At 42.8% G+C, this 23368-nt stretch overlaps 1 protein-coding gene across 1 annotated transcript; it reads right to left on the bottom strand.

Annotated features, from left to right (window-relative positions):
* Nucleotides 1–489: 489 nt before the first annotated feature.
* On the bottom strand, nucleotides 490–20509 carry crip2 (cysteine-rich protein 2). The gene is given in 9 exon segments (XM_029460932.1): nucleotides 490–1812; nucleotides 2067–2124; nucleotides 2648–2742; nucleotides 2851–2922; nucleotides 4061–4186; nucleotides 4800–4845; nucleotides 4847–4858; nucleotides 8634–8728; nucleotides 20327–20509. Coding segments are annotated over 9 exon segments (615 nt in total). The 5' UTR covers nucleotides 20370–20509; the 3' UTR covers nucleotides 490–1744.
* Nucleotides 20510–23368: the final 2859 nt, after the last annotated feature.

Below are 23368 nucleotides of genomic sequence, written 5' to 3'. Positions count from 1 at the left end.
CCTGTAATTCATACCTAAAAACACAGTTGTTTCATTAAAATGTCAGAGGAAATGATCAGAAAACCTTGGGACCTATAAAATAAAGCGTGACCAAGACGAGCATCAGCGAGTGTGCAGTTTACACCTGACTAAAAATACTGCAGCGCACATTGTGTCACATCTCACGCTCATAAAACATAATGCGTTACAGTTACGACCAACCTGAGATGAATGAGCCAAGTGATTCATTCAGGGGAAAGCTCAGCCTTTGTGATGACATTTCACTGAAGGCGAGCTGGACTCTTTATTGGGGGGGGGGGGGGGTGACACATTAGTTTCCTCTGCTCTCAATCAGTAGTTTGTAGTATTTGAAAGTCAGACTGGGAGTGGACGCAGTACAAGTACATGTAGAAAACAAATAACTGATACTTAAGACAAGAAACTCACATGACTTGTAGCGTTTGTTTAGTTTAATTCACAAACAGAGAAAGGAGTTCAACAACACAGACGAAGAGTTTATTATATATTTATTCGACGGGTTAAAAAGACGAATGCAGCAGGGCTGAAGTGCAGCGACTTGTACAAACAGTGAGCCCCGCGGGGGTGTCTATGAAGCCCTACGATGTCCGACAGGTATTACACAAACACAGTAACAGTCTAACAATAATACTAGGATGCACATTCTTACAGAATGACTTGTCCGCAGTGTTTCTACAAGCTACTGAGAATACTTCAATTAGCGCGTCATCTCTCGGAAGACAACAGCAGGGTTATTCATTTGTAATTAACAATAGAAATCTTGATCGTAGAGATTTATACAGTTTACGTTGCCTCGTTTGACCTCCTTCACAATCAGTCCCATGAAGGGTAAGTAGTACAATGGCTAATTAAATCGAAATAACTTGATTTGAAGCAATAAATACACGTTTCTCTTCCAGCTAACCACAGCCCCGCCCTTTGCAAAACCTCCCCCACATTCTGCCTCATTTAAAAAAAGACGTTTGAGTTATTTAGTAGCACTTTATCCGGATGTTGAGGTTATGAACATATGCTGCTAAGTAAAATAAATGTATGTGGGTTTGTTGAAAATCCTGTAACAGTCGCCTGAGATCCTCTTTCCATCTTTTTACAATAAGTTGGGACTTTTTTTTTAAAATAAGGAATGTTGTCAGGCAGCCAGAACGTAAATATGGCATTTGTAAAACACAGATTTATTGGCAACATGCTCCTGAGCAGCACCTGTGTGTGTGCGCAACAGCCTCCGAGGTGAAATTCCTCTAGCTGTCAACACGCTGCACCTCTACCCACAATGCACTTTTTCCACGCCTAAGAATCCCCCTCAGTCACATTTTTGCTAAACATATGTCATCTCAAAACAGAGCTCCTCAATCACACAGCGTTCAGGGTACAACATTGAAATATGAGACCTTTGTGTCTTACTGTGGTGACATTTAATGTGGACCACATCCTAGTATATAGTATAAATGTGTAAACATGGAAGTATTTGTAATAACCTGTGGGAACGCTGGATGTGGCTCTCCCGGAGCAAATACATTATACGACACATGTCTCGGCAATTTAAGTCATTCCTCACGGTGCCAAATCAGCTGGGAGCGGGTCAGAGTAAAGTACAGAAGGATCAGAAGGCTGGTTGTCTCGGGGATGAATGCACAGGTGGGAGGAAGAGAAAAAGGCTACGAATAATACTGTGGTTGACGATCAGTGTTGTGTAGAGAAGAGGGATGAAGCTGAGGGGACAAAAGGTTCAAGGCTGGGTCACTGCACTGGGCTCCTTTTCATAGATGTAGCTGCCAACACCACCGGTGTTTACGCCTGGAGAAACCGCAGGGAGAGCCAGTGGGTGAGGGGGTTACCAGAGAGGGAGAGAGAGAAGGTAGAACGTGAGCAGGAGAGGTGGCAAAACATTTACTCAAGAAGCTGCTGCCGTGTTGTAGACAACGCTATGAGGAACTGACTCTTGACAACAATGTGTTGTGCGCAGCGTGGCTCAAGTGCTCGGACATATTGACATTCTGTTTCAAGTGTAGCTGATAATCGGTGGGTTGACAGCACCCCCTAGCGGTTACCTTTGGGCCCGAAGAGAACAGCGTAGCACGGTTTGTGGCAGTAGGGCTGGCCGTCATGCTGGAATATAAAGAAATACAAACATTAACATAATAAAAGCAGCATCCTGTCTGCCTCACGTCAGGCAGACAGGATGTAAAGACAGGTGTGTCTGTGAGAATGTACTTGTCTGAATAAGGGCTGCAACTATATTTTGTATTTATCTGTCGATCGACTAATCGATTAATCAACTAATCGTTGCAGCTGTAGTCAGAACGTGTGATTGTTTAGAGGAAGACTGGTGTTTTTTTACTTGGACATTAGTTTCCTACTCATCAGTTGTTTTATGTCACATTGCTGTCAAATCCAATTCAAATGTATGTTAATTATATTGTCATCGTTACAGGTGGTGTACATTATATTAACGCAGTATAATTACTATGACCTCAAAGCTAACACCTCTAATGCTGAACATTAACGGCATAATTAAAGCAGACTTCAGTGTTTTGTTCTGTTTATTTCTTTCTGCTGGTTCTTTTGTTCTTCTCAGTATTTTTCCAGCTTCTTCCTCCCCCCCCCCCCCCCCCCCCCCCCCTCCCCTCACCTCTGCATGGCTGCCAGGAGTCAGAGTCTTGCTGCACCTCTCACAGCGCAGACAGGGTCGATGCCAGTCCTTACCCAGAGATGTCACCTTCTCAGCTACAAACACACACACACACACACACCTGTGAGACACCATGGCAACCACTTTGCAGTTTCGCACTTTTTACTACAACCTTTTTTCCCTGAAAGTGTTGAATTACTCACCAAAATACACCTTCTTGCTGCACCGGGGACACAGGTTGGCCTCTCCAGAAAAGGTGGTGATGCTGCCGGCTGCTGAAACATCACACACACACACACACACACACACACACACACACACACACACACACACACACACACACACACACACACACACACACACACACACACACACACACACACACACACACACACACACACACACACACACACACACACACACACACACACACACACATTACAATACTGGAAAGGGAAGTGAAACTATTCGATAAATGACCACTAATCTTCTCCGACAGGTGTGAAATGCAGTGTACTGATAATAAAGGGGTATAAACATGTAACTGAGTTTAGTATTCAAGAGATTTCATGTTTCAAGAGGGAATTGTTAAATTAAACCAATTTAACATTCTGACTTCCAAGTTGCTTCATTCACTCCCCCTTTCAACAGCCAATCATGGCGTCCCTGGATGATAAGTGAACATGCAGTGTTGTTCTGGGACTGCAGGTGGCGCTAAAGGACAAAGACACTGTCATAAAACAACCTACACATAACACACTTTCAAAACAAACAAACAAACTATAATTATTATAAAAACAACTCTTTAGTCCTGGATTGCCCTAAACCATAATATGAAATCATTTAATTATAGTAGTTACTATGTTACACATTATACTAATTGCACTATTGACTAAAACACTAAAAACATTCACCCATCTTTCCTTGTAAAATATTCTAAAAGATTTCACGTAAACTGTTCCTAATTTTAGCCCCCGCACATTGAAAGATTTAAATCCTCAGAGGTTAAAATCCTAAATCTGTGCTGTTGTTTTCTGGCTTCAAACACCAAGTGAGTAGAAAACAGCCACCAACTGAAAACTGCACAGCGAAGATAAACTGACAAAGAAAACACGAGATAAAATGATTTTGTTCCTGCTGACAGGGGTTTCCCAGAACACACACACACACACACACACACACACACACACACACACACACACACACACGATCTAACACGTCTGGGATAATCCTCCTCAAGTCCCAAAAGACTTTGTGTATCGGCGTTCTTATCATCGAGTCAGCAGCGGCTTTCATTCCGACCTGAAACACTAAAAATCTGAAGAGACCATCGACGAACTTCTCCCCCCCCCCCCCAGTCAACACTTGCTGATAGATTCACTTCCACAGTCTGAATACACGCTTCTCTTTTACCTTTGGGTGCTGCCTTGGGGGCGAACACTCGCTTCTCTTCGGCTCTTGGGACCGAATCCACACTAGTGGGGTTGTTGTTGGCTGGAGTATCGTACACATAAGAGCCGGCGCCACCAATGTTCACACCTGGACAGTTACAGCAGTAAGAAGACGTCAGTAACAGCAAAACAAAGAGGAAATGTTCATTTGACATTGAGATCGAGATATGTCATTAAATACAAACAATAAATGTTTTTGATAAATAAATAAAATAGAAAAGATTACATTATTGCAGAGATGAATATCTACATACATGGTTAGATTAATGAATGAATAAATATTGGTAATTAATCGCAAAATATAAATATTGCAGCTATTTAACATTCAATTCATGTACAGACAAATACAGAAAGCAATGATTAATTTATGTATTCTTTATGGTTTATTTTTTATTTATTAATGAATCAAAATACTGATCTATTTATGTATTAATTTCAGCATTTAGTTTATGTATTTATTGGTGACCGAGTCAGTTTTAGGCCTCCATACTAAAAACATTTTTCTTTTATTAACTAGATAGAGACAGGGCGTCATACAAACATTGTTTCAACACTGAATACAAACATAAACATACTAAGCAGCACATTACAAAAGAATATACGTCCCGTTAAGATGCAATAAGAGAGTATAGACAAAGTTTAGTTAAGATGCATAAACAGGTGAACGTAGTTTATGATGAATAAATGTTCATGTACTTTACCTTTCGGCCCAAAGAGGGCAGCATAGCACGGTTTGTGGCAGTAGGGGCCGTCCATCATGCTGGGGGAGAGAGAGAAGCACACCATGACTTTTATATAAAGCAAACTGACTCAGTCTGTTAGGATTAAAAACAACACCTGATGATGTAACCATGACACGTATGAGAACTCGTATATTTCACGCTTTTTTCTGACATCATATATTTTGCTTTTGGAGAGGAGATGGAGAGATTGTGTCCAAAAACGGAGATGAGATTTTTTTTTTCCCCATCTCAACACATAATAATGACGCCGGCTGTATCCGAGAAACGGGACTCTGTTGACGGATCCAGCGCCACACTTCAGTGGAGCCTTTCAGTCTGTACCCCACTTGAGGGATCAGTCTAAGACATAGATGGCTTGTTGCTGATGCATGCTGGGAATGTGGCGGTCACTGCAGGAGCATGTGATGGAGGGGATCAGGGCCGAGGGCCACTGGTCCAGAGCCCGATGCCCATAGAAGAGGAGAACCGAGCGAATGCCACGGGCAAGATGCCAGGCCCTCGGTGGTAAGGGAAAAACTGGCGTTAAATAACAAAGGGACTAATTCTAATTCTACCCAGAATCTACTTTGGCCATATGAGCTCCTTGGAGAGGAGCGATGGTGTGGAAGGAAAAGGGATTCTTCTCTCCCCTTTAATAATAACAGGATCGCCTACTGTTCAAGCCCTCCTCTCACACTTCCTGTTTGACATTTATAAGATCCGTGAAGGTCTGGACGGCCCTGCCGTGACTAAGCACTGATGACTTTCTCAGGACAGGACACACACACACAGGGCTCCATTGTGAAGAGAACCGAGTGGTCTGTTAACGGTCAGCTGTACAGTATCGCTGTGGCTCTGGCTGTGAGGCAGAGGGACCCTAAAAATGGATTATCCATCGCTTCACACAGCCCACTCTCTTCCCAGCTGTTCACTTCCCACATCCTGACATTTAAATCTGTTTTATCCATCTTTTTCTTTCCTGCCCTCATCCTCATCTTAATCCCCCCCCCCCCCCCCCCATTCCTTCAACCTCTACTCACGCACTTTGCTCAGTCCCTGTACGAGAGACAAGAATGGAGGTGGATTAACTTTGAACCACTGGGCTCTGCTTTTTACTTCCTTACAGGCTTATAGCAAAGTCACTACGTATGTTAACAGGTAGCTATTTTAAGGATAAAAGATGCTATCAAGTTATGGCATCCGGTCCGAGAGTTCAATCAAGACTGTTTTTCCCTCTTAGATTTTATCATTCGAAGGAGCTGCTACTAGCATAGGACACCTATGGAATAAAAAAAAGACTATTTGTGATTCTGCAGCATCGATTCTTATCCTTTAAAGCTGTGGATCATGAGACCGACAGAGTTATTACTCTCTTGTCATCATCTTGTGATGATATATAGATGTGCGTTAGGGCTGCCATTAAATACAATCCTGATCTTTTAGGGTCAGCATTGAGGACGTGTCACCTCCTCAGGCCTGGCTCTCTGCCAACCCGCCTCGGGAAGCTGCTGCCCTCATTCGGCCCACAGACGACAGACTCCTTTTAAAGAAGCAGTCAGTATTTCTCTGAGGGTCACAACCTTTTGCATACCAGACCAGGAGATGACATCAAACACCCTCCCTAACAAAGACCACAGTCCCTTTTTACACGCTTCAATGTTTTATACGTCTCTAAGCCTCACTCTGTTTCCATGACGATGATCGAGTATTGAGTTTTTGCCTACTAAAGTCAGGCTCGTGGCACAGGTGCTGCAGACCGGGGCAGCAGCCCGGGGCAGGATCTGGATGCTGTCCATGGAGAGAGAGAGAGAGAGAGAGAGAGAGAGAGAGAGAGAGAGAGAGAGAGAGAGAGAGAGAGAGAGAGAGAGAGAGAGAGAGAGAGAGAGAGAGACGATAGGAGAGAGGAAGAGATAGAGAGAGAGATATAGAGATAGCGAGAACAAGATTCTTCGTAGAGGGTATATAACCGTCTTGTGATCTGTCGAGATGGATTATCTATTATATATTCATACTCTCTATCTATGAGAGAGAGGAGAGAGAGAGAGACAGACAGACAGACAGAAGACAGACGACAGACAGAGAGAGAGAGGGGATGGTGAGAGAGACAGAGAGACAGACAGACAGAGAGAGAGACAGAGAGAGAGAGAGAGAGAGAGAGAGTGTGGAGGATGGTGGGCCGAGAGAGATAGTGTGACTACATCACTGTAATCACGCAGAGATTAAAACAGCAGCATCCTTTGGGGTCCGCAGGGATTTTGCTTTTGTGTACAAAGACACGCTGAGATCACATCCTCTGTGTGTGTCGAGAAAAGAGCGGGAGATTCATTTACAGAGAGCGCGAGAGGGTGAGAGTTGAATCGTTGGCTGGGTCACAAAAGAAAAAAAACACGGCATGATAAGAAAATCCACGGTGGGGCGGGGGTCTCTCTATGTTGAGACGTGATACTGCAGTGTGATTATGCAACAGGGAGGAAAAAGGCAACTCATCCTGTAACGCTCAGGGGGTTAAAATTCCCACAAGGACGACTCATATTGACAGATGCGACCAGACACACAAGGCGAGGGGGGAAAGCATGCACTCAGCAATTTCCTGTGCAAAAATGCACCAAGTTCTGTGAAGTGAAAGGAAATGACTTCATATTCTCGACCCGCTGAAAAACACTTGAAAAGACTCTTCCAGTCTAAACAACTGCTCAGAACAGTTTTTAAATAAACGGCACATTTTTATCAGTGGGTTCAACTTTGGTGAAGTTTGACACATCGCTGGCCATCATCCAAACCGTCTCAATTGTGCTGACGAAGAGCCAGAGAGGCTATTGTAGCTTATTAGCTAAGTGGTACCATTTACTTTTATTTGACCTTGCAGTAAAAGACAGTTATGAGACAATGAGTCAACGGTAAAGGGTCGCTAGCGTGTTAGCAGTTAGCTCGTCAGCAGTAGTTCACAAACTAACCCTGCATGTAGTCCCTAGCATAAATCACATATGGCAAGACACTAAAAACACTATCCTTGTACTTATATTAGTCTTAAACGCTGAAACAAGCCAATGTTAAATGGTCACATGGTTAGCATTTCTTTCAATAAGTCAATTCATGACCAGGCAGCGCTGGCTTCCCCTTTTTAGATTTCACAACAACAGTCAATGAACTGAAAAGAAACGATGGCATGGAGTGTGTTGGATGTGACCTTGTGCGATCAACACGACTGTACTGTGTGTATTTACATATATATATATATATCGTACAGAAAAACAACATAACTACCTAAAATAGAACTTGTATTAACAGACAAAAAGCCCATAAAGTAAATGAAAAAAAACCATTTGTTGAACACTCCCAGCATCACTGAGTGCATATAACGTCGGCATGAATGGCCTCAGTGGGACGTGAACTGCTACCACCCCAGGCAATGTTAGAGACGTGCTCTATGCACACAGCTACTATACAGGCTCCAAAGAGTCCATATCATTGCCCCAGTTACGGAGTTAAAACACATATCTCCTCCCTCCTGTTTCTCCTGGTAAACCCCTGGTGCCTTTAAGCATGAAGCTGAACCTGTAAATCACTTTATAATCGTACATTTTGAGATTGTAATGGCATTTACACAATTATCTTTAAGTCTTTTCAACTAAACAGCTGGATGTACTTAGTTACTTTCCTCCACTGTTCACTTTTAAACATGTTTATTATCTTGTATACATTTTTATCCATTATTTTGTTTCTCTTTTATAATCTCCCAGAGAAGACAGATTTGTATCAGATGCCTTTAATGAGAGCACAGTATTGTACGTGTACTGGTGGTGTCTCACTGACCTCAGCGTGGCCTCCGGCGTTCAGGAGCTTGTTGCAGCGGTCACACTTGAGACACATCTTGTGCCAGTCCTTCCCCAGTGATGACACCTTTTCAGCTGCACATGAAACACAAAAGGGACGGGGAGTGGTGAGTGCAAACATTCACATAAAGCACCATTGATATACATTACTGTCAACAACAGCCATCGATTGTGTTGGGCTTTGAATGCGTTTATAATGTGGCGCTCAAATCGCTCATCCCGGAGAGCAATGACGTGCCCTCGTCGCTTCACTCTCCAGAATAATGATTAGCTTGTACTGTATTTGTGGGTTGCTGGGCCTTGGGTGAACTGAGTGACTGGGGGTGGGAGCTGCTTGTGTCCGACCACAGGATGCAGCGATGATGTCATTGCGGGACAGACAGAAAGTGGCGTGAGTCCCAGTCCAGCTGGAGCAGCAGGGGGTTCCCACAGCTAACCCAGATCCTTTGTGTTACCCCTCTAAAACATGCACACGCCCCTCCCCCAGTTTACAGTATACCCATCCTGCTGCAGGAGGCCCTTCAAGCCTATTTCCGTCCCCTTTCTCTCCCAGACCGACTCCAGACAAGCGAGGGACCCCCCAATTACACCCGTTCCAATAATAAATCTGTTCTGCTTCAACACAATGGGCCCCAAGGAGTCGTGCAGGCAGCGGAGGAAACACCGTCTCTTATCAAGGCAGGGCACAAATAATAGCCGGATGCTGCAGTCTGTTTCCTACATACCCCCCCAGTCCAAACGCACACAAACAAACCGCATGTATGCAGACAGACCGACGATTACTTCCTCCTGGACGTCCTCGCTGTAACTGCTTTCCCATATGTACCATAACCATGTTTAAGTGTTGTCAAATTCCTGCGTCAACGTCATGACAGGAAGCAAATTAAATCCGACATCAGCGATTTAAGAGTTAGTTTCTGAACGGCATTGATCTCCGAAGAACTCATTTATTTTTACACCTTCTTTTGTGTCGTTCCTTTTATGGATATGTGTATTTTTGCAATGCTTTTCTGTATTATTTTCCCCTTTTGACCAAATTAATTCCCTTCATTCAATCATAAATTTAATTCGATTTGAAAATTATGTTATGGGTATCATGTTCTGGAAAATGCTTCTTGGGATCGCTTTCAGAGCTCTGACTTCTCCCTGCAGAGGTTTCTGTTTACTCGCCAATCAGTTCTCCCTGTCAATTACAAAAACACTGAGACAAATGGCCAACAAGGCCCTGGAGAGCAGCCGGGGACGGGGTGCGTGACCTCCCGTCAACACTTAGCAGAGGAATGCTGACTCGGACGTCACAATACTGTTAAATCACTCTTAGAAGATACTGTCGGTAAAAAGACGTCTTTGAAATCAATAATAGATTCTTAAATCAGAAGATGGCCACAAACCCTTCAGACACGACAGCTTGAGTTAAAAGGACACCATCACTGGGGCTTCGGCTAACATGGGTCGGGTTATGCTCCAACAGAACCAGCTGTGTCATATTGAAGCGAGCGAGTTCGAGAAGATGCAGTCGGCCAATCACAGCGTCAGGTGGAGGTCAGATTGGCAGTTTCGGAAAGTAACAGACGCACTAAGACAACTTTCGCCTTTTCTAGTTGTTTTAAATGACAGAACAAACCTTTAAAAACACCTTCAGCCGATGTTTAAAGAGTATAAACCCGAAACCAACCCGTCTGCTCTCGAGTATTAAGTGTGTGTGTTTTATTTCCTCCTAAATCTGAGGAGACGCGCCCGCCACCGACACCTCTACAGTGTTAAACATGCTACCATTGACTGACTCATGGACGCACACAGTCAGTGCATGAGTTGACGTCAGAGCCTCACGAGTATGTCCTCATTCCTGTCTGTGACTCTGTCTGTGTGTAGTAACAAAGTCCACTGTTTAACAACTCCCTGTTTTAAAGGCTAGTTGTTATTACAAGAGGGGTGAGACTGTCTGTCTGCATTATGTGGTGTGGGAGTTATAGAGTGGGGGAGGTGGAGGGGATCCGCTTCTAGCCCAGATGTTTATACCCCCCCCCCCCCCCCAGCTCCAAGCAGCCTCGATCCTTATTATCCTTCATGCAGCATAGCTCGATCACTGAAATAACGTCTGAAATATGCATTTAGTTTGACATCTTTAAAAAAAAAAAAAGGTGTAGAAAGTAAAATCCAACCGACTGAGTTACGGGTTCTTTGTGTCCCAAAATAGGAAACACGTGGGCGCAAATTAAGCAGCCGAAATGCCACCAAGTCTTCCTCTACCTTGTTACGGCTTTAACCCGAGGGTGCAAACACCTACTCGTGTAAACAAACAAGCTCCCGTTCACGGGGAAGTCTCTCCGGATATTCACATTTACATTGTCAACATCGATGAGGATGTGCCAGATCCTGTCTCATGACAGCCTCACTCAAAAGCACACAGCAAAGGGTTCCCCGGGGGTTTAATGCAAACAGTAGGACAGCTTTGGGAAATCACTGTTGAAGAGTTGCGGAGCATCTCACCTGATAAACAGCAAACACCATATATTTATATATTTGACTGCTGTTCAGGATGTAATCTCTGAACTAAATGGATCACGAGACGAGATAAGTCAGAATCTGGTTGGCTAACCTTCTCGGGTAAACAATTTCCTGGGGGAAAAGCTGTAATAGTAATCCACTCAGTGAATATAACGTGTCAAAACTCTGGGATGCTAAACAATTGACAATCCCTCGTGAGGTTCAGCCATAGGAATGGACCTGATTTGTTGGGATTTATCAAGGCAGATTTGATCATTTAACAGAAAGATATTAGGGCTGTCAAGCGATTAAAACAATTAATCTAATTAATTTCAAGCTTTGTGATTAAGTAATCGCATATAACAATATTTGCTGTCAGACAGTCAGGGGCAATCTGCGTTAATTCGACAGCCCTAGTAAATATATATAAATATTGACGTTGTGTTTTAAGAGAGAACACGGAGCTTTTGGAATATATATATATATCATGCATGCACACACAACCCTCACCTCAACCTCTTGATCTCCAGCTGCTGGTCAAACAAATAAATGTTCTTTATTCATATGAATGACTGACGGACGATGTTACTGCAGGTACACTGAGCTCCAGGTGAGAGGATGACCAAATAAGATGAAAACAGAGTGCTGGTCGGAGGTCGTCACCATAACCATATGATACCTGCGCCGCTGTAAGCTTCTTAACTTCATTTGTAAATTCCTCATCTAAGCTCTTCAGTCTGCGGCCAGCTCCTCTGATTGCATTGTCAATATGGTTTAAATCACCGAGACAGCCGGCCGCTGACTCCTCTTCTCTCTGATTTAGCCTCGGTGTTGTCTTTGCTCGTTTCACTGATGTTGCGGAACATAATCAAGAGGAAAGGGGGCTTGAAAGTGTTTTGTTGGGATTATGAAGAGGTCTGCAGTTAGAGCTTTCGTTTGTGACAAGATGCGAAGAAACATGAGCACAATTTCATGTGGAAAATGAGTGCCCAAACTGTGCACACGGTACCACCTGATGTGCGTAAACACCACCCCAGCTGTGGCACTCCACCCACCTCGGCACATTTGAGTTGATTTGGAGCCAGGAAATTACCAAACAGGCTCAAGTGCTAAAGAAATTGACTTGACGCCCAACGAAAAAAGGCATTACGACAGTCTTAGCGCTGCCACTGGCAGGAACATCTCATCTAAACACAGCACTTTGTGCCATTCAAAGCATCAGTAAGTTATTTAGGTGCTTTTACCTATATGGAAAAAGCATTTAAATTGTGAATGGCTCATGCTTTCTGATTTAATAAGGTCAGACACATTCACACCTAATACAGCCGTAATGCTTTTCACAGCTTCAAACATACTTTGAACATCTGTAAAAGAGCATAACTAATGAGAAAAGCATCGTTTTCTCTCACTTCATTTGGAAAACTTGAGCTTTTTCTACCGTTCTAATGACATATTGTCCAAATCAGCCCATCAGACAAATATTTACTAAGAGCCAGCACAACAGCATTACAGAGGGGCAGTCATCCTTAGTTATCCTAACTTTATTCTTAGTAAATTGGAGTCATGAGACATCTAATGCAAAGTATAGAATCTGTAATTCAACATCAAATGACTCGTGATGTTTCAGTGTCCGTTCGGCTTGCAAAGATGGAGGCACATCAGACAACTTCAAGCTGGTTGAAAATTCGATTTAATTGTAATTTCTGTGACATGATTCACTTACACTTCAGATCATATTAAGAGTGAAACCAATTAGGCTCCGAGCACAGACGGTCTGTAAGAGGAGCAGCATGGGAGCAGAAAGTGCTCTGCAAAACACACTGTAATTGGACAGAACATTAAGCAACAGAACAGTAACAAGTTGCCCTCAGAGGGGAAATATTAACGGACAACTACTTAATTATGGTTGCTTAATTGTCGTCAGTGACAGGGCAGCTGCGCCCAGATAGGCCAGAGATTCACCCCCGGGGTCAGGAGCAAGCTGATCCTTTCTGTCTTACTTATAGCTTAAAAAAGGCAAAATAGATAAACAAGCTCTAGTACAAGTTCAGAACAACATTTATACAGCTGAACTCCCAGCATGCAGTGCGGCAGGAATGTCCACCAGGGGGGGTTGGGCTCTGAAATCTCATATGGGTGCTCTCTTATCACTCAATAATTCGATCGGGCTGCGAGTGCTGCACAAGTGAGGAGCAGCAACTTTAAAGGATGTTTCTGTTTGTTTCAGTGTGAAACATATCATGTAGGAATCAAGATTCTTATCTTCGAAGATACTGAATACATTCTCTAATTCCAAAAATAGATTTAAAAAAAAGAAAAGTTGGAGTAGATTCTGAAACAAGCCCCCCCTCGTGAATCGAGAATCGATTTTTAATCGTGATCCCAGGAACCAAATCATGAGATACAGAAAGATTTCTAAATAGATTCAACACACTTTAATGAAGGAGCAAAGACCTCATTGCTATATAAACATTTAAAGATTATAACTATATGAATCAGTTTGTCATAGATGAGGCTCGCGAGTAGATTTCTGCGCCAAATTACGCTCTTATTTCTCTGTAACGTTCATGATGTAACCAATGTTATTGTTAATATCTGTAAATCACGGCTGGCTGGGTTCTTGTTCTATTGCACCCTCTGGTAACGTGGACCCATCTGTTCAGCTCTTCCTACAATAAACCCGTCCAAAACACACTCATACACACTCACACACACACACGCACTGCCCTCTGCCCATCCCCTCTCTGTCATTCCCTTCATCCATCAGTGACAGCTGAGTCCACGCGGGTGTTTTTCTGTTTTTGGCTACAGCAGTGTGATAACTGCACGTCCTAATAAACACCATACACCTGACTGACTGACTGCGGCCCCAGAAGGCAAAGCAGGACTCAAACATGGGAGGAACATTTAGTTTAAAAGAAAACCAGGCTCATATCTCTAGAGAAATGTATAAAAAGGAAAAAACAAGCAGCATGTGTTTCCTTGTCTGCATCCTTTCTATTCTGCTCTCTGCACAAACACCCTCAAGGACTTGTGACCTTTCACTAAACCTAAAGACAATCGCCATTCAGTCGGGCGCACAGGGGCATTAAACCACTCCAGGGGAAGTGACTTTAAAGGAGCTTTCAGCTTGTGCATTTTTACAAACCTCTCCACCTACAACAGTGTCTTTTATTGAGTGTGGGCGCAATCTGTGCTCAATTTCAAAACCCTCAACTGACAGTTTCTATAAGGTCTGAATAACAGGTTTACATAACTACACCAAGAATAATCCCACTTATGTTTGCTAGTTCTGGTAATCCTAAATAAATCTAAGAGGCATCGTCAAAGAAATGTTTATAGCCAATGGGCCAAAATTGCTCAGTTTGCTAATAAGTTAGTCTATAAACTGCCATAAAATAAAGACACATGCTGATCCAGAGCACAAGGAGTCCCCTTCCTAAGTCTATTTTTGTACGAGCATTGGTTAGAAAAGGATTCTGTTGATAATAATATATAAATCTGCCGCTTTTAGATCCATCACGTAATTTGTTTTGTTTATCAGAAAATTGTGAAAAATAGACTCATTTCACAGAAGCCAAGGTAACTTCTTGAAATACCTTCTTTTATCGCAAAGATATTGTATTTACAAATGATATAAAACAGAGAAAAGGAGCAAATACTTGAGAAAAAGAGAATGTTTGGCGTGATTATTGTCGACAGACGGATCATTTCAGAGCTTTTGAGTAATAATAACACGATCATTAATTCATCTGTACTTAAGAAGGTGCTGAAAATATATTTTTTTAAATGACAGAACTTGTGAAAAAGGTTGAGTTTTAAAAGCTCAGCCTCTCTGCTGGTAGTTTGGGAAGGGAAAGTGAGTTGACCCTGGCTTTGGTGTGGTAAACATTACAATTGATTTTTGGTCAGTGTGTGCTGTGCTGCTCACAGTTACGGTGCAGGGTGGGGATGCTAAAGAGCCACTAGGAAACATGCATTTGTGTTCGCGGTCCTGTGGCTGATGCAACCATGTGGCAAAACTTGGCTCTGGAGGTCGTCCATCCCCCTCAGCCAAGGCGAGGTTTCCTCCCCAGGCTTTCTCCCTTTTCTCCCCCCTTCTCCCTCTGTGAATAAAAGAGGCCGACCTCGTGAATGCTGCTGGCTGACGTAAATGGGCTGCAGTTAACCCGCATCCTGTCCGTGCTGGTCAGAGGAGCCGCAGGCTAAGCACCCTCTCCACGGTCCCTCCCTGGACCCCTGGGCCTACTTTGCCCCACACTGCATCTCATCTCTAACCAGTCAGGACACTGTGTCCCGGCTACAGTCAGGGACTTCAAAAGGATGAAGTCTGCATTACTAGCTTGCAGAGTAGTGGACCATGTCTTCAAAAGAGGAAGCAGGAGCGTATCAGTAGAATGGCACCTTCAGATGTAGCCTATGTAATTGGATAATCAGCCCTTGAGGGGGTAGACATCACATGACAGCAGTATAACATTCATAAGTGTTTAGACTACTTTGAGTGAAATCATCTGAGTCTCGTAAAGAGGCGTAGTAAAATGGTTTGGGTAGTTCCCTTTGAAAGTGTCAAAACATAGTAGCTTCAAAAGATTAAGTGTTATAATCCATAAAATGTGTGGTTACTGATGGTACTGGCAAGGGCTTTTTAACAATACAGAGTCCCAGGGCAACCTATGACACTTTCAGCTAAGAGAACTCGTGCATCTTGTTTTAATAAAGAAGACACGGCGTGACTAAACGTTGACACAAAACAGGTGAAATTGAATGTTGTCTGCCACGACACATGAAATGCTTGCATGTACAGTAATAGTTTCTGTCTGCCGCAACATGGTCACTACGTGCAGGCAGGGCAGGGATGTCACATTTTGTTCAAAGTTTGAGCTACCGTTCATAAATTAAATTATCTGTTCAAATTCAAAATTCAGGGAAAGTAACGTAATAGCCTTGTATTCCAGCGGGGAAGACATCTAGGCGCCAACGGAAAGCGGAGAAAACTAGCCTTTTGTTCCTCCATCTGACAATGTGAAGCATTGTGGGTAACGGTAATGCTGTTGGCCGACCTAATGCAACTTTGTTACAGTATTATTAGCTTATCATTTACAAGAGGCACCATGACTGGAACGGTTTATTTCGACAAAAACGTTACGTCTATGTTGGTTGAGTTCAAAATTATTTCTAAAAAAAATACCTTTGATACTATTAGAAACGTACGCAGATCCTAGCTAGCTGCACTTTAGGATTAAGCGCTGAGTTTTCTGTGATTTGTCCAATATGCTTCTAGTAAAACCTTTAAAAGGCCGGTCCGCACCCCGTATAACTATGCACCTAAACACAGTGAGGGCAGAGGACTGTTACGTAGAGGCAAAACACTCTCAATGCGAGAAAATCTTTAGGATTCTAAATGCGAGGCATTTGAATGAACTACAGACCACCTTTGTTCCCAACTGCGGTTATGCAACAGGTCATTGTGCTGCAAGGTAGAATAGTTTCACCTGTGTTGGGTTGGGGGGGGGGGGGAAGGCAGCCTGACTTTCAGCACCGAGCTAAATGCCATCTCCATTAGGGGATCATATTTGAGAAAAAGGATCCTCATTGACTGGTGCACAGTAGCTGGCAGGTTATGTAATGGCAGTGAGCAGGAGGCAACGACTCAAGAAATGATGTTACGTAACTGACGAGGCACGTTCACACAGCCCACTGGGCAGACAAGTGGAAAACAGGGTACTCTAGCGTTGACAGAAAAGAGCTATTGTGAGGAAGTTTGGGGTAAAAGCGGGATAAAAAGAGGTGTGTGGGAAGGTTGTCGTCAGGCTGAGAGAGACGAAGGTATTCTGCCTCGCTGGAAGCAACAAACGTGCAGGAGACAGAAAGAGCTTTGTGTGAATAGAGATGTCGTTTCTCATTATAATGCATGAGGCACTTTGAGAGTCTCCTGGTTTAAATAAAGGCGAGCCATCTCACCCCATTTCCCCCCCAGTCCTTCTTGTTGGGGAAGAGGAATTCAGGGCCTGAGGCGAGAGCAAGTGATTGAAGAAGAAGAGGAAAGAGAGCCAGTGAGAGGAATTGGTGAATGGAAGAGAGAAAGAGAAACTCACATCAGAGCGCCATTAGTTTCTCGTTTATTCACTAAGCTGCACAAAGATGCTTTTCTCCAATTTGTCATGCACAAGAGTTGTGGCTGGAGCTGAGAGAGAGATTTAGTGAGCCATGCTGTGTTGTGTCCCGCATGGACTCGATCACACGCTAACAATGCATTTCCACTGGGGCTCGTCACATGTCAGCCAATAGTCCCCGGTGTATTCTAAGCATCTCTGTACCAAAGGAACTAACAGATGTGAGGCCGCAATGTGGCTGCTGGGAATTTGAATTTAGTCGACCCCACAATCAAAAAGTACGATTTTCACATTCTTTTAACGACAGCAACAAGTGACACTTTCCTTCTTTTTGGTGCCGTTTATCGGGATCACATGCGACGGCCTTTAAATAGCACGCCACTTTTAAGTCATTTCATGTCTCTGCATTTTAAGCTTTTCTCGCGTCATAGATCATGGTTTTGGCTAAAGTTATGCACACAGGTTTAACGTAAATAAGTCAAACGTTGACTTTTTGGTTTCACACAAACGGCGGTCTCCTGGGTGAAAGTAATGCGTTTGTTTGACCCATCCATCCAACCCCCTCCCTGTACAGACTTTGTTTACTTCGCTCTTTATTCTGTGTCACCTGACTTCCTGAGCACTTGCTCTGAGCTTCTATTATTATCACCAAAGCAAAAATGTGTAGCGATAACACGCAAAATGTCTTAAGGAATTGCCATCACTTGGTGAGATCAGGCCGTGCCGTTTATTTGGATTTCAGAAAAATAAAAACCGCACAAGCAAAGAGAACGTCAGCTACAGTCAACACTCGCCTTTAGTGGCAATGAAATTGAACAATCCCCTCCATTAAACAGATGTTCATTAAAGTAACGAACGGAAAATAATAAAAACCAAAAGAATTTCCACACCAGACTGCGACACACCGCCGCCACTTGAAATTACGTATTTTTTTTACAGAAGTAAGGAAGAGGGGAGTCAAGTGTTGAAAACCTTTGCCTGCTAAAAACCAATATTGGGCAACACCAGATGGAGGACCAGGTGGGTAACTGCAGGGTGGGCCAATCACTGCTCTGTATAGCCACGAACCACCACCACAAAAAAATGGAGGGGGGGGATAGACAATTTTCTCCATCAACAACACATGTCCCGGTGTTGATCAGAAGCATTTAACACCCTCCCTCATTTATGCAACTTTAAAATTCTACAGACCTGAAAAGGATTTCTGGCGTCTCTGGAGAGCCAAGTATCTGAGAGGAGGATGTATGAAGGTGGAGCTGCTCACTCTACAGTATCTGAACTGCATCACTGACATCATGTTGATGCTTCAGGCTGTAGGCAGCAGCATGTGCAGAACTTTTCTCCCACCCTTGACCTCTCCCATGCCTTGTCATAGGTTTCTCAGCCTCCCTTGCAAATGACTTCAATATCGTCATTAACAACCTCCCTCACTTTCTACATCCTCCCTGGTTTGACGCGCGCAGCTAATTCCACCTTCGCTGGTCCCTAGTAGCCATTCATCATCTTTTTTACAGTCTACTCAGCCCCGGGCGCTTTCCGCCCAATAAGACACACCCAAACCAAAAATAACTCTCTCTCAGTATGTTACATAAAAAAAAATAACATACACATCACAGATGAGCTGTGACTCACTCGCTGCAGCGAATTAAGGCTACGTCACAAATGAATACACCGACATGAATAAAATCTGAACTGGAGGAAATACAATCTTATTTGCACAGATATTTATTCCATGTCAGTGACTCTCGGGACCCATAGGATGAGCAGCAGCTGTGGTGTTTGCTGCCACTCCTGTTACGTAAGAGGACTTCAATCCACTCACATAATTGATTTTGACCCCCGTGATGGCTCTGTTGTGTGCTGCGAAGTGTAGAAAAGATCAGCGCCGAAGAACACATTTTTTGTTCTCAGCATGCAGCCAAACATAAACACAGGATTACTCAGGGTTGAACAGGACAACAGCATGTTCCCTAAAAATACACTGAACAAGGTGCATATCATGTGCAGCCTTCAGATTGAAAGCAGAAATGTAGATTTCTGTATATCTTCATGACCTGAGCTCCTTTAATCCTCTGCTTTGCTCTTATCTGTGTACATTTCTTACACTGTAAACATCTGTTATAGTAACTATAACATGCAATGGGTATGACTCTTTGGTCAAGTGGTTGTTTTGTTTTAAGGATAGATAGGAAAAGATGCATGTTTACATGTTTTCATATCACTGACGCAGCATGATGTTGCTCATCCGTGAGTAGGCAATCTCAGCATATGGCATTTCTGCACTCTTGGCAAGGACTCCAAAGCAAACTGCCAAGCTTGGATGTTTACCAAACACAAGAAATTAAATATGACACAGATCGTGTCAAAATAAGATAAATAATTTATCCATTTTTGTGACACATCATGTTTTCTCTCATGTACGTTAAAAGCATTTTATAGGTTATATAATAGAATCAATCTTTTGAAATATTTGCTCTTACAGCTTTTGTTTACATTGACCTCTTTGCTTCTGTTGCTTTTGGTTCCCTCAAAGTTTGCCTCTATAAATCATTTACATTGCCAGCAAAAAAAAGCCTAATCTGAGGAATGCTATGAATTTGACTTCTGTGAGAAATTTAGGAAGGGTTCACATTTTTCCCACCACTGAACATAAAAAGCCTAAAGCAATATTAATCTTTATAAATCCAATATTAGGCTCCTGTCAAACAAAGACATACTTTTAATATCGTATTGTATGTTGAATTATTGTTAAAAATACAAAAGTAGGCTAAAGTGTATGTATACATTCAAAACTCCCTTTGAAAAATAGCCATTTTTAGTAAATGTAAATTCTGTATCGCAGCTTACCTTAGTTGTAGTTGTGTGAAACGCATGTTTTTTTTCAATGAATGGGAATGAGCTGCTTTGTATTCAAATAGGCACGTTATTCAACACATTTGTAAATGAAGGAAATATAACGTTACAAAAAGTGAACAACGTTGTCCCAAAAAGATCGATATTTTGGCCGGGGTTCAACATCATGACCCAAAAGTAATTTCAAAAGCAGGGACCAAATAAAGCGGGCAACACTTACCGAAATACACCGTCTTGTCACACTTGGGGCACTTTGAAGACATGTTGCGATGTTGTGGGTTGAGTGAAAGTGATCTGTTTCGTCTGTCCGGGGCAGTGTCCACTCTCTCTGGCTCTTCTCTCCACAGCAAGTGTCCCTGCTCCGCTTACAGAAGCCGCGAGCATCTATTCAGTCAACGGCTCCCTCATTTGCATAGTCCCGCCCCCCGCCACGATACCCATCCGAGTGCCTCCTTCATGTGTTGTAGGAAATGTCACAACTTGACAGCTAAACGTCGAGACAAAGAAGGTAAATAGTAGAAATACTGACATTTTCAAGTACATTGTCAAAATGTAACATCAGTGAAATACATGTTTCAGCATTTTCTCTTTATTTTGCCTCCCTAGCACACATTTGATAAAGTATTGCTCAAACAGCTTGCTATCTAACAACAACTAGCATTCAAGATACACAAGCCCTTTAGCAAAGTAGCTAGCTATTTAAGTGAGTTATAATGTGATCTAATTAAAAAAGCAAAAGGCTACAACTCACATACTCAATTTCTAAAGATTTCTGGTTTAAGGTGACTATCTAGGCATCAATGTTGTTTAATGATTCTCTTTTGCGCTATTAAAGTTTAGGCTTCTTACAGTTCTCAGTTAAAATGTCAGTTATGGTAAAGCACATTTGTATTGTAAAAGACAACTAGCTAGCAAACGACAGCAACCATTCATGAGCCTTTTAGCATCTAGCTAAGGGTTGTCGGTTTCGGTTAATTTAGCCCGACACCTATTAACCTGTAACTAACCAATTCATTTTTAAAGAAAAAATGACTTGAAATAAATGAGTCGCCTTCCTTTTAGTCTGGTGCTCCTTTGACTTGATGAGCAACTGGTGTTACATTTCAAAGCGTTATCCATTTATAGATGCTGAAATTTAGATTGTTTTGTTGTTCTGGTTTTATCCAATGAAGAGCAAAAGGCTACAAATTACAGACTGAATTTATTTTCTGAGTCTTTTGATCAGTTTTTTAGCTGGAGGTTGAGATTTGGCATTGAGGTCAAGTGTTTGTGAGGTTGTGCGTGTATGAATGCATGAACACCTGGATGCATGCGTGTACATGGTCGCAGGCTCGCAGCCATTGTAAATTTGCGCTTGTTTTGATACATACTTGTGCCAAAATAAACCAACCACAAGGTCTATTTTGTTTTCATTTCATTATAGCTAAAGGACCACCCAATCTACTATGAAAGGACCCATTATTATTATTAATATATTAGCTACAATATAAAACGTGCCAGCGTGCAATGCCAGAATGAAACTCCCACGGCCCAACACCTTTCCAATGATGGAATTGGGTGGCTTCATCCAACATTTTCTGTAAGTGTCCCAAACTGACATTCTGACTTTATGCAACGTGGTGGACTTTTACACAATTTCACACAACTATTTATTTTCAAGATCAACAGATGCTGTCCAAAAGTGTGTGCCGTTATCCCTTTTTGTAAGATTCATTACGTCTATCCTGTCTCTATGCCTATAAGTGCGGTCATTTGGAGAAGCTATAAACACTTTCACCTTTAGACGTAGTTGGCTAACATATCGTACAACCTAGTTGGTTTTAAGCAGGCCCTGGCCTTTAGAATAGCCGCATTTCAAGATGCAGCCTATAATTTTTACGAGCAGCACTTGAAGGCAGCATTTCTCTCTCTATGTGCCAGCCTGTGGTCTTGTCATAGCCTGGCGGGAAAGCTTTTTTGAGCAACCAGGGACACATGCTTCCTTTTTCCCCTCTTTTCCACAAGAGGAGTAGGAGTAGTGTTTGGTTGAATCACAATGCTCTCTTTCAGAGTGAGTGACTCGTAGGAATTTGTTAGGAAGACGCTGAAACGTGGCTCTGGTGGATCGGCTTTCCCTTAACTAGACTGCTGGCTTTGTGACAAGTTAGGCCTACTTAAGGGAGAGACGCGTACCTGAAAAAACGCTTCTGAATTTTTCACAATCCAGATTGACAAATCATTGTTGCGTTCACTTATGAGGACTGATTTAAAAGACATTATCAGGTCCTACTGCAGTTTTCTCACTTGGGCCTCAGAGTGACTGAGATCATCTCTTTCACACATGGGTGCTGTCTGGACTGTCTGCATAGTGACACAGTGCAGATCCAGGAACAGACACTGATATTTCCCACATCTGTGCCCCAGCTGATTAGCACCCTTCAGCATGCCTGTAACGGCTTCCTCCTTATCTCTGAGTCTGAGCTAACCGTTTAAAAAAAACAGCGAACGGTCAGCTTGAGACTCAACGTCAGCTAAATTGTACACTGGGAAACTTTTAAGGCAATACCTATTAGGGCCATTATTGGTTTCCCAACAAAAACACAATATTTTTCCAAGTTTTCTTCTTGTAAATTTGTGATTAAACTTTTTTTTTTTTTTTTATTACCAACAATGGCCCTAATAAGCTGTTGTACAATCCTGATCAGCAGCAGTGCCTAGGGAGATGTTTCCCAGCCTTTCAGTGTGCACTTGAAGCAGAAGGTCTTCCTGCCTCAGCGCTCACGGTGTGCGTTTCACAGTGGACATGAGTTCATTACCGTTCACCTCCAGTTGTTTGCTGTGGTTGCAGGTTTGTTACAAGTTCAGCTTTCGGCGCACAATCACTCCAACCTGCAGAGAGGAAGAGGACGAGGTCAAATATACTACAGAAGCGAGGCAAAGAGGAGGTAGGACAATGTTCTCTGAACTACTCGGCTCACTGAACACATGCGATAAAGAAGAAAAGAAGGGGTATCTTATTCCCACTATCTGTAATATGAAACCTTTATGTGAGGCTGAAAAAGGAGGATACACGTTCAACAAATAAGAAAGTTTTCAAAAGCTTAATTTTCAAGGTTGGGGATAAATGGAGCAAAAATGAATGATAGGTGAGGGAGCGTTATGCCCCTGACAGGCTTGTTCTCAGTGTGACTTCATGCTTTTGAGGAGAGTGGGAAATCCTAGGGAGACTGAAGTGGACATATCCAGGCCACTAGTTTTCTTTTAAGTTGTTTCTGATCTGGTG

The sequence above is a fragment of the Cottoperca gobio genome, chromosome 22 (assembly GCF_900634415.1).
Source record: "Cottoperca gobio chromosome 22, fCotGob3.1, whole genome shotgun sequence".
Classification (NCBI taxonomy): domain Eukaryota; kingdom Metazoa; phylum Chordata; class Actinopteri; order Perciformes; family Bovichtidae; genus Cottoperca; species Cottoperca gobio.
This window is presented reverse-complemented; position numbering and strand designations above follow the sequence as displayed.